Source organism: Diadema setosum, chromosome 9 (genome assembly GCF_964275005.1).
Source record: "Diadema setosum chromosome 9, eeDiaSeto1, whole genome shotgun sequence".
NCBI lineage: Eukaryota > Metazoa > Echinodermata > Echinoidea > Diadematoida > Diadematidae > Diadema > Diadema setosum.
Window position 1 is genome coordinate 32,173,869 of NC_092693.1, and position 16,278 is coordinate 32,190,146.

The following is a 16,278-nucleotide window of genomic DNA, read 5'->3' on the forward strand; positions in this document are numbered from 1 at the left end:
TATTATGAAAGAGAAGAAGATGTCATTGAATAGTAACAAGCCCACATGCACGCTGCTTAGACATTGTTAGACATAGCGCCCCAGTGATAAAGTGATAAACATACACTTGTGTGATGAGAAATGTCATAAAGGTGAGTCCAAATATAGCATCATGAGTTATTGGAAACCTGCTTGCAACCCTTTGGCTTGTATTCTCGTGCCTGCTAAATATAATCTCGCTCTTGCCCCAAAGGTTTCGACTGTGCTAACCTCTATCACCCCTTATAAACGTCTTTCGCAGAATGAGGTTCCTGTTTGCCAAGCATTCAATTGAGTCCTGCCCGATCGAGAACTCGGCATTATGTGACTCTATGTTAGCCTCTGTCTTCATGTTTTCGCCCACGGCGTTATTCTAGACGAGATATGATGGGAGGAAAGGTTCATATTCCCAGCCAGTCATTTCTAGTGCAATGATACCATCCTGATTCAAAACAGGCTTGCATACTGGACGCCACGTACTAAGGCATGGGGCAAGATCACCATGGTCGCTGCCATTGAAATGTGAATGTATTCGTACGTAGATCACATTCACAATACACTCGTAGGCTTCTTTCTTTTCCCCCTTTTTTAACCTAATCGTCAATTATGTATAGCAGGTAAAGTGCGAACGGCAATAGCTGAAAGTGTTCAACTGCAAAATAAGAGCTCATGTTCCTGACGAGGCTTCGACTGAAACATAATTGTTCAGCTAAGTCATTATCAAACAACACTTTCCAGCCTATTAAATTCTGTACTTTTTTATGATATATCTATATCTATATCTATATGTATATATATATATATATATATATATATATATGACCTTGCATCACAAAACCAACAAAAAGTCGCCAGACATGGATTTTTAGTTAAGGGCAGATTCTGAAAGTGCAGACTCTAAGATTCAAAATGATGTATAACTCAATTCAAATGGACTCCCCTAACCTGCCTAAATACTGCAAAGAAAGCACATACTCTGGGAAAGTGTGAACTGAGAAAAGAAGCTCTGAAGTATGGGGTCTGTTCAAGTGCTTGATCTTTCACCACGCCGCACTAGCTGTGCGATGAAAGGGACAAAACACAGGATGTCAACGACCGCAGCAACAACAATGAAGAGATTAAGGTGAAATTGAGCATGTTCTATTAACACATTCTGTCCATGATTAATGCCAACTTACAAAGCAGTAGCGTTATCCTTTCAAAAGATATTAGACTTGAAAGCGAAGAGTGCACAAAGGATTTCAAGAAATGAAAAGGGGCCTCTAATACATAACTGATCATTCTACTCTCCCCCCCCCCCCCCCAAAAAAAAGGGTTGTAGAAAAACTGCTGAAAACACTTTTTTCCCATTCGTGTTATGATCCCAAACTCAAGAATAATGTAGAAGAAAGATAGCTCCTTCAGAAAATATGAAAAACTCAAGATTGACTTAATTGACCCATTTCACCTGTTTTGGGTCCTCATGTAAAATCAAGGGTGCGACTTTTTGTTTGTTTTGTGGTGCACGGTCACATATGTATGTATATATATATATATATATATATATATATATATATGAATTTTTGAATACATAGATAAATAAATGAACATATATATATATATATATATATATATATATATATATACATATACATATATAACTTAAATATTGCTTAATGTATCTATCTATTTGTCTTTATATAGATGTAGGCCTTCACATATTTCACATTCATTGTTCATATTTCATATTTTTGATGGTGCATACGGTATATACGTTCAATTTGGGGATACCTTGTTGGACGGAGTGCCACGATTATAACCTAAACATTTAAGTTTTCGCAGCAAGAGAGAGAGAGAGAGAGAGAGAGAGAGAGAGAGAGAGAGGGGCAGACAGAGACAGCAGTGGAGAAAGAGAATTAAATCTTGAACTGGTAGGTAGAAAGGTGAACAGTACGCCGGAAAGGAAACATTTAGCGAGAGCCTTTTCCTTTCTCATATTTTCTTTTAAGGAGTGTGCATGGGTGAAATACGACATGTAGATGTGTGATATTAGACATTCCTGCACCCCTTTGCTAGAAACATTGCATTTCAACGTAACTTAAAAAATCGAACGCAAGTCTCTTTCGGCGATACATGTGTTCGATGAAAAGGTGCGTTTTTAATTCCAAGTCGAGTTTCTAGCAACAGAACCAAGAAAACTGGTGTGATAAAAAGAAGTCTTCTTGCCTTCCACGGTTCTCATGAATAGATAAGACGAAAATAGTATAATTAGCGTTTGCCTGTGTTCAAATATTTTATTATGTCTACAGAATACATAAATATGCATTAAATTAGAGGTTGACATAGACTATGATTTCAGAGCGGACTTTTCATGATCAAATTTCAGTGTGCCTCTACCTTATTTTAGGTTAGAACTCTTGCAAACGATAGGTGAAATTATGTACAGTTTTGCAGCCACAGTCTTGTGCTTCTACTTTCTTTATTTGCGCAAAGAACAGTTCTATATTTGGCAATGACTTTATTTTTGCTTGTAAGAAGCTATTATAAAACACCTAAAGGCTACAAGCATTGGATTTCTGTGAGTCCTTCTATTGACACGGACCCGAAACATTGAATGTAAGGATCGTTTCAGATTTTGCCTTTGTTGATTGTCAGGAGCAACTCCCTATAAAAACAACATTTAACGACTATTAAATTTGACAAGTGATTAACTACAACAAAGTTGTTTACACTTATATTTGTTTACTGTTTACAGATGTTCAACACTCCTTGTTACGTTTTGTATCATGACCATTAAATTTTTTTAGTAATCTCATTTTAGGTCATTCCACAAAATCAACGAAACATAACTAAACGACGTGTCCTAGCTTGTTGTACTGACTGGAGTGAATTTCTGGTAATTCTGGTTTTCTGGCAATACTACGCCTTCAGTATACTGGTAGCCCTCCTCGTTAAAGTGGAATTTTAGACATAATATATTGATCAGAAATGCGGCAAGTTCATCGTATCAATAAAATTGTCTTGTCATATTTGCTGCTGTGCTAAACAACATTTTACGACTTCTATACGTTGGCATTGCGTGGTGTCATGTTTTTATGTACACGGCGGGTCACAACTAGGCATTCTGCAATGCAGGCGACGGCAGGACCTATCCGATGAACTTGAACAATAAATTCCTTATCACATTTCTCTCCATGTGATCCTGTTTACAGCGTGTCAAATATTAATATCATTCCAAGCTTCTCAAATTTCCATCAGATAGACTGGATACAAAGCGGGGAGGTGGGACAAAGTACAGCTGTATACACCATAATCAGAGCGCCAATGACACCCAGGGGCTTATAAAGTAGCCAAAAAGTAAAAAAAAAAACAACAACAAAAAACAAACAAACAAACAAACAAACAAACAGACACAAAACAAAATACTGAAAATAAGAACCAGTAATCAGAAAACTTTGCTTTGGTATTGTCCTTGATCGTAGCGCTTTCCATACAATTACTTCTGTGAGGAGGATTGTGGAACGATAAAAAAAAGTGGAAGGGTTTTTGGTGGATTGACGTCTCATTGGCATTGCAGGGGGGAATAAGTTCAGACATTGGACATGTTGGACGAGCAGATTGATAGAGTGATTGCTTGATATTTTTTTTTGCATTTGTTTTTCATATACATAAATATGAAACAAAGTTAATTGAAGAAAGGTACTGAGTACAGTATTGTTTGAATGTAACAAACAGATAAGTGATTAATTGACGTGTACCACATTATTCCTTTATACATGTAATACAAAATAAAATGCTGGAAAAAATCGTGAACTTACTGTTGGCCAGTTTTTACCTCCTCGCTTTTATGTTTATCATTTCATGGATCTTTTTTTAGTTGTTTCATTGCGAAAAATGTTGAAACTTAACTTCGAAAAAAAAAAATACATCCTGGTTATTCTTCACAGAGCCTTGAGCGCCATTCTAATGGTATGCGTTTTTTGTTGCACATATTATCGTGATGTTCAATTATTCACAAAAAAAGGCACTAAGAAACCAAACCAGTTTAAATTCGCTTGACATTTCTAATAAGACAAATCACTGCAACCTCACCATTATTTCGCTATATACAGTTGTATGTAATATTCTGCCAGTCCATTTTCATCTCTTATTCTGGCAAGTTGTGTCATGTTGTTGTGTTTCTTCTGTTTTGTCCCGTCCTGTCGTATATCATATTTGTGACAAGTGTCTGTAAATAAGTAATTCATAAGTTTTATGAGTGGTTCGCAATATACAAGCTTTGCTTTTTAGTGGACCTCTCTATTCTTCTTTTTTTTCAACTGAAGCAGGACTTTGTATTATTTTTTTTTTGCCAGTATGCGCTCTTATGTTTATCGATATCATTTATCTATTGCAAAGGCAAATGTTTTTGTTTATGATGTAATACCTGGTTTATCTTGTGTTATGTTTTGTTGGAAAAAGAAGAATGAAAATAAATGAATTGAATTGAATTGAGTTGAATTGAATCGTATCATCACGTGTATGCTCCATCTTTGCATCGTTTGAAAGTTCGCTGTAATTCATGCAAGTAAGTCAAATAAATTGGTATCATTTTTCAATTGTTTGTAAAACAACAGCAACAAAAACAACAAAACGTTTCAGTGTTTGCTTTTAATCTTTCAATTCTCTTTAGAATTTGTTTGATTTGGCAAATATGCAAACTTTAACTTTATTTGTTTGCATTATGTAATTTATTTGATTTAATTTATATAATTTCGATTGATTATTGTTTTATGTGTTTTGTGACCACTTATTTGTTATTGGAATGAATAAACGAAACGAAACGAAACCTCATGGTCTCCTCACCACTTCCGAGACCCTCTTCCAATATGAAAGCTTAGCATGCTACTCCCTCCTTTCCTCGTGATCACAAAGGAAAACGCCATGTAGGTCAACAGAACTTGAGAACATAGCACTTGAAGTTGAGAACATAGTAAATATGGCGGGAAGAGGTAGGATGCTGATATGGCATGTAGGTGAATACACGTGACATGATTCCATGATGACAGGTAACTGATACTCGTTGCGTTCCAGAGTCCATTAGACAGTTTTTCTGCGGTTTCATTTTCGGTTGGATTCCTGATTGTATATATAGCTAGCATAATTCACGCCTAAGGTAGAAGTTATTGCTGTAACAGAACTATATATACGTCAATACATTATCATGTGTAGTTATGTTATATCTGATATACGCCCATTTCACAACATATCCCAAGACCAGCAATGAAATAAATGAATGAACAAATGAATAAATAAACAAATAAATCACCGAGTATAGGGATCGAGCTGGGATAAATAGTAGAAAGCTGGTCTCACGAAACTTGTAGAATTTTAGGAGAGAAGAGATTTGATAATAATAATAATAAAAAAAAATGATCTCGCGGTTGGCATTGACAACAATTGTGGGGGCACTGTGGCACAGTGGATAAGACTCCCGACTCCCAACCCGGAGAACCCGAGTTCGAGTCCCGCCCAGTGCTTACGTCCTTGGACAAGATGTTTTTACCCACCATGTCCCTCTCGACCCAGGTGTATAAATGGGTACCTGGCAACGCTAGGGTATTAATAATGGCAGGGCCCTCTGGTAGAGCAGTGGCAACACTGAAGAGGCCACCCTGGATGAATAAGACCTTATTATTATGATTAATTGTAAATACAAAAAAAAAAATGTGTAACATGTATGATACACGTTTTTTTTGCTGGCCATTCCAATCCCAGCAAGAAGAAGAAAAAAATAAAAGTCGAGGTTGAGAGGGCATGCAGCAGAATGCTGTTTTTACGAAACTTACAGAAGATAAGATATTTAAAAAGAAAAGACAGTTAAGACAGATTGCTACTGAGAATGACAAAGGTAATAGTTCTACTTTTCATGTTTCCTGTGGAATCATGAATCACTGACTACTGTCTCAAAGTGGAAATGCCAAAACAAGATTGACCATAACTATTGCAGTCCCGGTCATACATATGCCAAGACCGGTTGCCGACCATTCTACGACCTCTGAAATCGCAGGTAGGCAGTTGGTTGTCAGAGGTCTTAAAAAGCTTTTTGGAAGTCGGTAAATGGTTTTCAGGGTTCGGGGACGGGCGCCGACGGGCTTTTGACGGCTAGAGGTTTTATTCGTTGGTCGAAAACCATTTTTTCCTCTTTAAGGTAGGTCTTCAATGCTTTCTGGTCCTTGGTATGAACATTTTTGGTTGGCAAGCAGTTGCCGGACAATAATTTACCGAACAATTTTAGACCAATGCCGAGCATTTTATTTTTTGCTTAAAGTCGGAGAGGCAACCATTTGCCAAGTCGTCATCGACCAGATGAAAACAATAAATCTTTTTTTTTTTAATAACGAACAAAAAAAGCTGCTGAAAAACTGCTTGTCCAATAATAGCGAGCCAGTGAAGTAAAATGGGGTCAAAAAGGGGCTGATTTTTCGATCTTCGTCAGAGGTCTCTGACAAGGATCCCGCGTGGCAGGAAGTTATTAGTGTTTGGTGGAGCTTTGACCGTGTTGACGTCCGCCTAGTTGAAGACACGACGGTCAGGTGCTGACCCATAGCGACAACGTCCACACATATAAACTTAATACACTTGTAGTTTGCATCAATCAACGACACCCTGCAGAATGACAAACCCCTTTGTAGCCATGATACGTACTTATTGAGTTCTGAGGGCATTCGATGGTGACATGTCATTCATTATCACCAATTAAGTGGGGAAAATTCCATCTGCTTCAAAATCTTTCACTGAGTTGCCGTCAGTCATGTATTGTGCTGGGCAAGTGTTCGGTATGGATACCACTTAGCTTCTATACTTTCCACATTTTCATATTTTACAAGTACATATTGTATATGTATACTGTGGTCTAGAATACCAGATGACATGATAAACTGTTTCTGTGCTAATGTCACAGGTACAGACTTTTGCTCACCATACGACACTGTACGAAGAAAATCAGTAAACACAATATCGAATTGTGTGTTTTTACCATTGTTTACGATGAAGGACTCTACAAGAATTATACCTTCTCTATGTCAAGTATCGCGGAAAGAAACCGGATAACACGGACATGCATAACACATTCTCTAAGTAACTATCATCCATCGAACTTCTACCGATTCAAGTCATGTATCACGCTCTCATGTGAAATATACACGTATACGATATATCATGTAGTAAATGCGAATAAAATCTACCTCTGCAACAGTTCATGGAACACAGGAGGTTCCATCATGAGGTGAGAAACACAGCTTTTCCGTGCTTTCCTTTCTCTGCTTTAAGATTTCCATACTCCCAAACACTACCCTTCCTGATATCCATAGCCTCACACCAGGGAGGTGGGAAGAGACCTCCCTGTTCACACATCAGCCCATGCCGCACCATTTTTGTCCCCACTTGATCACATCTGGACTTGTTAGAACAGAGCCATGCTAACAAAGCCTGTAGAATACTAAAACTTGTTTAGAGTATTGCTGTTCATGTGTAATACTGTAACAATATTTAAATGGTTGCCGAGCCCCAAACAGACATTACCAACGAATCGGCGACTGATAGCTAGTGGTCTCTAATTAGCACTGTTTAGTCGCCGACCAGTCGCCGACCAGCTGCCGACTACTAGTATCTTCCAAACCTTATGTGGGCTAACACCTATTCATCATTAGATCTTGTGTTGTTCACAAAACGTTCGGAAGGTGCTCGAAAACAGAATTTCTGGGTTTGGTCGCTGATTGCAATTGGTTGTCAATCTTTGTCAATGGTCGCAACAATTTTTTGGTTGCTGGATGTTGAAGCAGATCTACCTGCACGGCGGTAATTCAAATTAAATGTGAATACAAATGATGTGTTTGCAGCTTTTTTACATACTTTATATAGATATGAAAGTAATTCATAAGTCATGCAAACACGCAATTCGTACGTCGACTGCAATTTGAGTCTTCCCAGACCCAAATCCTCGCTATCTATCAAGATTATGAAGACTTCATGAGAGTCGAAATATAATCTGCGTCATGTCTATAAATTGCTTCTGGTCTTCCGACAATGACAATGCTGTAAGATAAATCACGTCATTCGTCACGTGATATGAAAGCATTAATTGATTGGGAATATAGTCTAAGATTGTGTTATCGCAGTTCGTCTGCGTCTCAGTCAAACAGATCTGCGTGCGATCCACTATCTCGGCCTTTATTTACATTCAGCAATTCATTCTCGCAAAAGACTGATATGACTATAGACATACGATTATGCCACATTGACAAAAACTCAATGGACATGAACGTTTGGCACATCAGGCAATATGTCACACTTAAGTAACTGTTGAGAGTTGATAAAACATATGGCCAGTCACACACAGCCCTCTTGAATACTGGAAAAATTAATGAAGGTAACTATTCATTATATCTACGCGCATGTAGGTATGCAGGGTAACTTGTCAGTATTGTCTAAAAAAAAGTGTTTATCATAATATTTGGATGTCAACCTGTTTTTCTGTTTGTTTTCTTGAACATTATAATTTCGTCTGTATCCTTCGCCTAAACACATACGTGTACATTGGTGTATGCTATCTAACATTGCCATGAATTAGCCCGAAATCAGCATCATCCCTCTTTTTCTTTCTCACCCCCCTCCTCCCGCCTTCCCTCTCATTATTTTCCGTCTGTCTGTTACGTGTTTCTTTTTGTTTATCAAAACGTACGCGCGCGCGCATAGACACAGACACGCACACACACACACACACACGAACATAACATTCGTAGATGAATACATTCGCTTCCGTCCCTGGTAGTTTCAAAGGACCTAAATGCCGGCTCTGCACGAAGACTAATAAAGGTCCTTACCCCCAACTCCCTAATTAGGGACGATCACCATTGCGTAAGAAGCTCATCTTGCTCCGTGGGCTCGTCCTCTTTTCTCGCTCGTGCTCATTAGCGTTTCGCTCCTAATTAAATTCGCATTGTGAATAGAGAGTATTCATCTCGATGCGCCCATTTTCTCTATCTCCTTCATCCTACAGGTCTTCACCGTACGCCATTATGTCACAGTCATTATGGACTTCCCGCTTTTCTCACTTTTAGCTCCCATCACCGCAGCTGTTTTCGACTAATCAAGGGAAATATCATACTACAAATCGATCATCTGATTCTCGAATTGTTACATCCACTCCTACATTAGTGGAAGATTTAATGTGTATGGTGGCACAATGATAAGCCCCAATTCATGGCGACATCAACGGACATGATATCAACCCCGGGGGAAACTCACATGAACACACGCGAAAATGTATTATCAAAATAACAGGTGATTTGCACGCATCAATATTTGAATTGTTTCTGCTGTTAAAGTGATTCTATCCATTATATACTGCCGTCGTTTTCTAATTGACAATAAGGACTAACCTCTGTTATTTCACCGGAACAATGTTCTAATGTAGAAATCTCACAAAGAAGAAGAAGAACAACAACATCAACAACAACGTCAACAACAACATCAACAACAACAAAAACAAGAACCCCTCCAAACCTGTACGCAATTTTGAGGATAAAAACAGTGAGCCAAAGGTTACCGTAAAGGCACAAAGGCAAAAGGATATCATCATTTTGACGCTTGTATTGCAAAGCAATGTATATTGTTTGTAAATGAAAATAAAACATGGATGAATGATGTTTCAGTAATGACGTTCGTAAGCTGTTCGTAACTTTACGAATAACTTTATGAAACAGGGCCCTGGACGACAACCAGAAACCAATTACCTGTTTCTTCTGCACAATGGACCTACTCTGAAAATTTCATCAAATACGTTCAGTTTTTCAGGGTTTTTTTTGTAACATTGCTAAAAAACAAACAATTAAACATAGTGCAACGCAAAAAAAAAAATCCTCTTGGTAATGATCGAAATGTGGTCAGAATAGTTGTACAAGAACCATCTCTTCGAAAAAAAAAATAGGACACCAAAACTTTTTTAAACAAGTTTTAACGCCTGTTCATTACGATACACCTAGAGTTGTTTCATATCTTTGACATACTGTGTCATGCTTCCGCCTTAAATGTACGATCTTAGATGTAACAGACATTTTTTCATTATTTTCCAAAGCCAAACGCAGACTATAGTATTAAACAAAATAATACAATTATGGCCGGAGGAGTTTCTATGTCATTTCAGTTAGCGTGTCCCATCAATTCGGACGTCTGCTCTAAGGGAGTAATTAGGCAGCTCCAGATTAGGCAGCTTTAGATAGCTTAATGCTATGACGCGCCTAACCCATGCTCTATTGGGAGCAGCTGTCTCGCACATGCGCAGAGCATAATTTTTATCCTCTTTAGATATTCATTTTATCTATTTTTAGTTTACATATTTATTCATTTTGGTGTAGGGTCGCGGATCTATAGCTGCCAGTATAACAACTAACTTCAGGCTCATCTATACTAAGCGCAGAGAGCGGGTGACATTTATTTGATGATCGTCATTTTGTGCTTGCTGTAGACCCTGCGGGTCGTTGGGTGCACACCTTTGCCCTCCGATTAGATTATGGGTAGGTGCCTGGATAATGATTGTTAACGTCTCGAATAACCATTGAAAAGCCATGTCCTATCTTTATGAAGATAACAACATTTCAAACATTTTAAATCAACATAGCGAAAGAATTGTTCCATTAAAGGGATTGTATAGTTTTGGTTGAGACCTAATTTTAGGTTTCTAACATTTTTTGGTGAGATAATGAGAAACCTCTTATGAAATATGAAAGAGCATGTAATTCTATGAGGAATTCAATGTTTATTTGATGAAAATTGGTTTTGAAATGGCTGAGATATCCAAAAAAGAGCGATTCTAATAAAGTGTGGGACCCACATTTTATTACGATCGCTTTGTTTTACTTTGTTTTTGGATGTTTCAGTAATTTCAAACCCTATTTTGATGAAATAAACTCTTAATTCCTCTTATTAATGGTATGTTCTGTACTACATCATAAGTGTTTTCTTGGTATCTCAAAAAAAGTTAAAAGCCTAATTTTCACCTCCACCAATACTGTACTATCCCTTTAATTTTGTGATTGTCAGCGACAGTTGTAAGAATCTGAAAGTAGCTAATAAAATGCTTGATGTCATAATTGCTTAATTAAGATACACCAAAAAAGGACAGCTTACAGGTAGCCACCAAATAATGCAACTCCGGTAACGTAAACGCGTAAATCATCACCAGGGACTGTATTCCTTATCATTGAATTATCTTATACATGTACATATATCTTACAATGTAATATTCTCTGCAATGCGTAACGGAATTTGGACATGGGATTCTACAGAATCTTATGACATATGAACAATTAATTACTACTTAATATATGCACTTTGTGCAGCATCATGTGAAAATAATATACAAATAGTGAATGGTCACGAGTGCAATGGTACGAGATTTCGCACGAGGTGGAAGACAGAGGCGCTCTATTGAACGAGGCGAAGCCGAGTTGAATAGTGCGCCTCATCTTTCACCGAGTGCGAAATCTCGTTCCATTGCACGAGTAAAGACCATACACTATTTGTTTTATACAACGTCCAAGTAGATCTTTGTTATTTGGTTGGAGGATTGTTGGGTAGGTCTAAGTAGGCCTAGAAGTCTATATATGTATGAAAAATATAACCATACTTGCATGTGGATCCACTGCGATTGTCTTTCTGGCTTGTGCAATCAGTGTAGGTACAGGTCACAGCTAGCGCATGCATGTACCGCACACGTACACTGCGCTAGCTGCATGCGATCCTCAATATGCAACACACAGTACATGCAGTACCGTACAATTTCTCGAACCGTGGAATAGAACGAAAAAATCGAACCAAGTTGCACGCAAAAATAGAACCAAAATTGCACGGCGCGTTGAATGGAGTACTTATTGAATATCACGTCACCAACAATCCTCCAATCAATTTACAAGGATCTACTTGGACGTTGTATAATTAAACAACAGTTTTAAAGAAAGGAAGAAGGAAGGAGAAAGAGAGAGAGAGAGAGAGAGAGAAAGAAAAATGAAAGGGGGAAAGCGAGATGAATTATATCTCTGATAGGCCCTACATTTTGAGATTGAAGATACGCCTGTCATCTTTCACTGGTCATCATCATTTTATGAAATGAAAAAGTGGGGGGGGGGGGGTGTGTCAGAAGCGGCACAGACCATACGATGAGGATCTCCCCGTTGAGGACGAGTCCCGAGTATACTCGGGCAGGTGTCTATGGGAAATGCGTGTTGTAGCAAAATCAAACCGTCCTCAACGGGTTAAAACTTACGTCAGACTAGCCTTTTGTCAAGGCCTTCTCGTTGTAACGGGCGAGCAAAGCGAGCTCAGCCAAGCGCGACACTCGGCAGGGCTGTCTTCAACATACAGCGAGAGGGGCTTGCCAAAAGGATAATGCCACACGGAATTGTCATTCATAAAGTAGACTGGAAGTTTTCAAGCGCAAGTGGTGAAATATATATATGTCATACAAAGAAATGTTTCGGTAATGTTTTTTGTTTTTGTCTTATCTACGACAGTATAAGAATATTTAAAAGGCAGAATAAATGATCAAGTCAATTCAAAATGAAAAAAAAAAATCGTTTAGTCTAATAGTCTTCCATGTACAATGTAGGAAGGATATACATATTTTTTCTCATTCTCGGATGCATACAAACATACCTATTACCTCTCTAATGTTTAAGAGCCTACTGTTTGAGCTCGGTGGCGATATTTCACAAATCAATCAAGAAATAAGTAAGCAATCTATGCTGTTTGTAGGCCTATAAGTTTTCACCTAATTAAAACATCAAAACAAACTAATATTGATTGTAATCACATTCATTACAGTTAACCCATAGCCTGCAAAGGAAATCTGAATACTACACATTACATGAGCGGCATTTGCCAATACATACGAAGATGCTGTCCACGAGCACCCTTAATACTTCATATTATCATACCCTATAAAATTCTTTGAGCAACTATACAGCCTCATCAATCGACAATAAAGGGAATGTATTAAACAGCTATAGAGTGTTTTCGTGAGCCTTGGAATTCATGTTTATGAACAAAAAACAAATAAAAAGATAAATCTCTTTACTTATTTCTAAACACATTTATGAGATCGAGTTCGTAATCATTCTCGCATTCTTCTATGTCAAATCTACAGCTCTTCATCTTGCAAGCACAACGAGAACTGAATAGTCACTGTATAGTTACATAAAGTGATGAATGATAGCTTGACACTTTTCATAACCCCCTCCCCACCCAAGAAAAAGAGAAAATGTCGCAAAATGTATGATTCTCAAAGAAAACAAGGGAACACAGTCCTATGGGATTGACTGATAATGTTGGTCGTAGAGGAATCTAAGTGTATGGGAAACGCTTTCCTCATTACGCGTAATCAATCTACCGGGATGCGATACAGTGTCACACTTTACTTCCTCCGTCAACCCTTGGAGTCGAGGTGCTTGCAAAATCAAACTCAACGAGTGAGGGCAGCGACCCTCGCTGTTGCACTCGCTCCCTCACTCTCTTTCTGTCTACAACTCTGTTCATTCGCGCGTCAAACTTCAGAATTATAATATACGGCTCAAAACCACACCAACAAACTCAAACGATCAATCCGGAGCTAAAAAATAATGACAGTATTATTACCGCTAATGCCACCTCCGATGACGATAACCTGTCGCTTATTCCCGGGCATCTTTCCTCACTAACTCCTGGTGCGTCCTCCGCGGAACGTCGAATGAAGGGCGAATGACAGCGTCGTCGCGTGCGACACGATTTACAATGCGTACACTCTTTACAGCGATAGAGGCCAAGAACGCCGCGACCACGTAATCGATCAACTGGCGATACTAATAATCGACCGATTAACAATAACCAGATGAGCGATCGTCATAGAGAGGCACGCTTGGATTAAACTCTTTAAATAAATTATTAAAAAATTAATATGCGTATTTCGATAGAAAATACGTCAAGGGGCATATAATGAAATTAGAGAGAGTGTTCCTCTTACAAAAGAAAGCTCTCCGTGTTATCTGTTATTCCCCTGTACGTTCTCATACAAATATGTTGTTTGCCTCCAACAAGCTCTTAAAAATTGCAGATTTGTTTTTGTTTAATTTAGGGCAATTTATGTACGAGTATTGTAATAACTTGCTTCCGTCTATTTTTGACTCTATGTTCCTAAAAAATCAATCATTTCATGAATATCCTACTAGGCGTTCCAATGAATTTCACTTACCTCTTTCAAGAACGATTTTTGCTAAAAACACGCTTATTTATGTAGGCCCAAATTATTGGAATTCTTTGAATCAAGATATAAAAAACGCTCCATCCATATATTCTTTCAAGAGGAGACTGAAGTCTTTTTTGTTGCAATCGTATGACTCTACAATACCGAATTAACCATTTGGCCTTTTTTCTCAGTTACACTTACCTGCTCACTTTGTCCTCTCTTCAAAGAATTAATGGTATCTTTTTCCTGGATGCTCGCAATGTTGTCACCTATGCCATATTGCCCATAGCGTCTTGAAGTTGACTTTCCGTATGTTACTCCTGTTCATACGTCCCTCTATTTTCTATTTTCTTGTCTTTTTTCAGGCGTCAAAATATTACTTTTCCCCTACAACTATCCTCTTATTCTCTTGGCATGCTTCTGCCGAAGATCGCTGTTTCTGTTGTTTTGTTTCTGTTTCTGTTGTGCATTCTTGTCTGCTATTTTGTCTTCAGTTTGTCAGTCTTGTCCATCCCGTTTGTCTTGTACAACCTTTTTTTTTCAGTAGTTGTCTCGTTGTCTAGTCCTGTTTCATGTTTGTTCGCGTCTATGAAAGTGTATATCTGGTAATCTAATTTTCAGTGGGCTTCCAGACTTTATCATCTTTATTATCTTTTGTATCCAGACTTCTTCCACTTTGTTATCTTCTGTATCTACGATGATTCGATTCCATCAATGTTCTTTTCCAGAGGGGCCCACACACTACAAGCTCTGTCTTTTTAGTGGGTCCCTCCATTTTTCGCACGGTATACATGTACTTCACTTCGATCACTTCTGTTTCTTTTTTACTATACAATGTATGATTACTATAGGTCCTCAATTATTGTACAGTCTTTTCATTTCACTATGTTCTATTTACCTTGTTCTCTGTTAACAAAAGAAGTGAAACATACTGTCGAAGAATGAAATAAACTTTGAATTTGAATTTGAATTTGAATTATATTGTGATACTATAAAATCCAACAACGGCTAGAAATTATATGAATATATTGCTAATGAAATCCGTTATCACCGTAAATGTGCATAGACATACAGTTATCTGCAATTCTGCATGGGAAAACGTATTTCCTTTATATTCAATTAACCTTATACATACCTTCAGTTTATTACGATACTAGATAAAAAAATCAGTTCTTTTTTCGGAAGGTGGGGTCTGGTGCGCCAGAGAATATTCTGTTTTCAGAATCACTAAGTTTGATTTTATTTTTGCATTTTGTCCATGACAATTAATCATAACGTACGGTTAGTATGCAGTGCATTTTGAACAAAAATGTACAGAACTCACAGCATTGGACGATAATCATTAAAGTATTTAACAAATACAATGAAAATCGAAGAAATCGGCACTTCCATAATGGAGAAAGAAAAATGCAGGATTATGCTGGGTATAATGACGGCAGGCCGCTGTAGACAAAGAAACACATGCTAGAAGAAACACATGCTAGTACGCAGAGATTGGCAATTTGCCATGAAAATCGACAACAGCAAGCGAGTGGGGAAAGGAGAGAGAGAGAAAAAGAAAAAGAAATATATATGTGCAGAGTGGTGAATAAAGTATCTGGTCAGTCTCCCGGCGCGGTCATGTTCTTGACAATGTCGATATTTCCCAACCTCGGCCGACTTTTGGAAACCCAGTGTCGAAAGATCACCGAGGGCAACAAATTGACTACGACCTTGGGGCTAGAAATGAGTAGAAGCGGGTCTTGAAGTCTCATGATGTGTCTATTCTTACCCCCCCCCCCCCGCCCCTCCTTCACAGGGTATACAAGAAATGAATTTGCGTTTAAAGGGGACCTCCGGAAGATTTTCAGACTTCTACATTAAAAATTGAACAACTATAAATAATTCATACTGAGTACAGAGTTTCAGAATTTATAGTGACTCGGATGAGGAATGATAATGTTTTCAAAATTTATAACAAATTGCAATGAACAAGGATGATGGCATGGCAGCCTCACCATAAGAATGCATGAGTTGGGGCTCAA

At 38.0% G+C, this 16,278-nt stretch overlaps 1 protein-coding gene across 1 annotated transcript in view; it reads right to left on the minus strand.

The window, feature by feature from the left end:
* The window catches only part of LOC140233526 (amine oxidase [flavin-containing] B-like), a 30,678-nt gene extending 16,882 nt beyond the window's left edge, over positions 1–13,796 (minus strand). Inside the window, exon 1 of the mRNA XM_072313644.1 lies at positions 13,669–13,796. Coding sequence (XP_072169745.1) covers positions 13,669–13,717 — 49 coding nt within the window. The 5' untranslated portion in view covers positions 13,718–13,796. The remainder of the gene's footprint in view (positions 1–13,668) is intronic.
* Positions 13,797–16,278: the final 2,482 nt, after the last annotated feature.